This window comes from Olea europaea, unplaced genomic scaffold (genome assembly GCF_002742605.1).
Source record: "Olea europaea var. sylvestris unplaced genomic scaffold, O_europaea_v1 scaffold39644, whole genome shotgun sequence".
Classification (NCBI taxonomy): Eukaryota; Viridiplantae; Streptophyta; class Magnoliopsida; order Lamiales; family Oleaceae; genus Olea; species Olea europaea.
The window spans coordinates 1-1,067 of record NW_019259208.1 but is presented as its reverse complement, the minus strand read 5'-3'; the positions used below and the strand labels follow the sequence as shown (position 1 = coordinate 1,067).

Genomic DNA, 1,067 nt, shown 5'->3' with positions numbered 1-1,067 from the left:
GATGAAAATATATATTTCCTTCTGCAAAATGTTGATTTGTACAGGATGCTAATATATGAAGGGAGAAGGGGAAAGCTAACATATAATGGCCACACAATTCTCCTTATTCTGGTGTAGAGAAATTTTTACATAGAGATGCCCCAACTTAGGCTTTGACATTGAATTTCAAATAGGAATTTTTCCATGAGTTACTCTTCAAGGATCTCCCCAAGTTTTTCTTTTAATATTCATGAACTTTAAGTAAAGGAGGCTTATATCACATTTGCAGTAGCAGAACCAATCTGGCCATAACAAGAAATGAAACATAAGATGGTAGATAATGTGATAATTTACCAGTTCCCATCCATGCCTTGCGTATAGCATCTCTTTCATTCTTGCGTCCAAATCCTGTAAGTATTCCTATTACGACAAGTGGATTTGTCTTGGGAGTTTTATTCATCTCTGGTAAATACTTTGAAACAAAACCCTCCTGTCTGGCTCTAGCAAGTTCCATCTCCAAGGCTGATAGTTTCTTCAGCTGTTCCCTAACAGGCACAGAATTTTTTATAAAACTACATGAAAAATGTCCAGATATTTAACTACTGAGAATGAACAAGAAGAAGAAGTTGATGTCACCTGCATCCTAAAATTTTCCATGAATCGTCAACCGAAATAACAGATTTTCCCTAAACGTGGAATGAAAAATGTCAAGTTCACGTTGAAAATTTAATTTATACCTGATGATGAATAGAAGTGCGGGTACTGGATATTGAAACATCTACCTACCGCTATCAACCTTATTTCTGTGTTTATGTTTGGGAAAAGAAGAGCAGGTATCAGAACCGTGTCATTCTCAGGGTACATGGTCCATCATCAATTTCTAATTTATGTAGCATACAGCCCAGCTCTTAACTTGGCAATTTTTAAATGCTTATATGGAATTTTATAATCATTGCACACAAGTCATCTAAGCAAATACATCAACTACCAACTACTACCAAAATTTCTTATTGATGTCACAGTAGTACGTTTGCTTTATTTGATAGGATATTTGAACTCTTCTTTCTTTCATTTTTTTATTGTCAATG

The 1,067-nt window shown here is 34.9% G+C and overlaps 1 protein-coding gene across 2 annotated transcripts; it reads right to left on the bottom strand.

Annotated features, from left to right (window-relative positions):
- Window positions 1-73: 73 nt before the first annotated feature.
- On the bottom strand, window positions 74-1,035 carry LOC111387249 (hydroxyproline O-galactosyltransferase HPGT1-like). Of its 2 annotated transcripts, none has more exons than XR_002701377.1 (2): window positions 616-1,035; window positions 74-524 (listed from the first exon to the last, which is right to left on the bottom strand). XR_002701377.1 is itself a non-coding variant. In XM_023011792.1 (2 exons), the coding sequence occupies exons 1-2, from the start codon at window positions 634-636 to the stop codon at window positions 257-259; spliced, it is 282 nt and encodes a 93-aa protein (XP_022867560.1). In that variant the 5' UTR covers window positions 637-1,035; the 3' UTR covers window positions 83-256. The 2 variants fall into 2 exon arrangements, 1 of the variants encoding a protein (XP_022867560.1); XM_023011792.1 differs by having other exon boundaries at window positions 83-517.
- Between the last annotated feature and the right edge of the window lie 32 nt (window positions 1,036-1,067).

Excerpts from the sequence above, each read along its gene's own strand:
- LOC111387249 (XM_023011792.1), bottom strand. The coding sequence starts at position 636 with ATGGAAAATTTTAGGATGCAG. Across the intron at positions 518-615 it reads TGGAAAATTTTAGGATGCAG|CTGAAGAAACTATCAGCCTT; the intron begins GTGACATCAACT and ends GTTAGGGAACAG.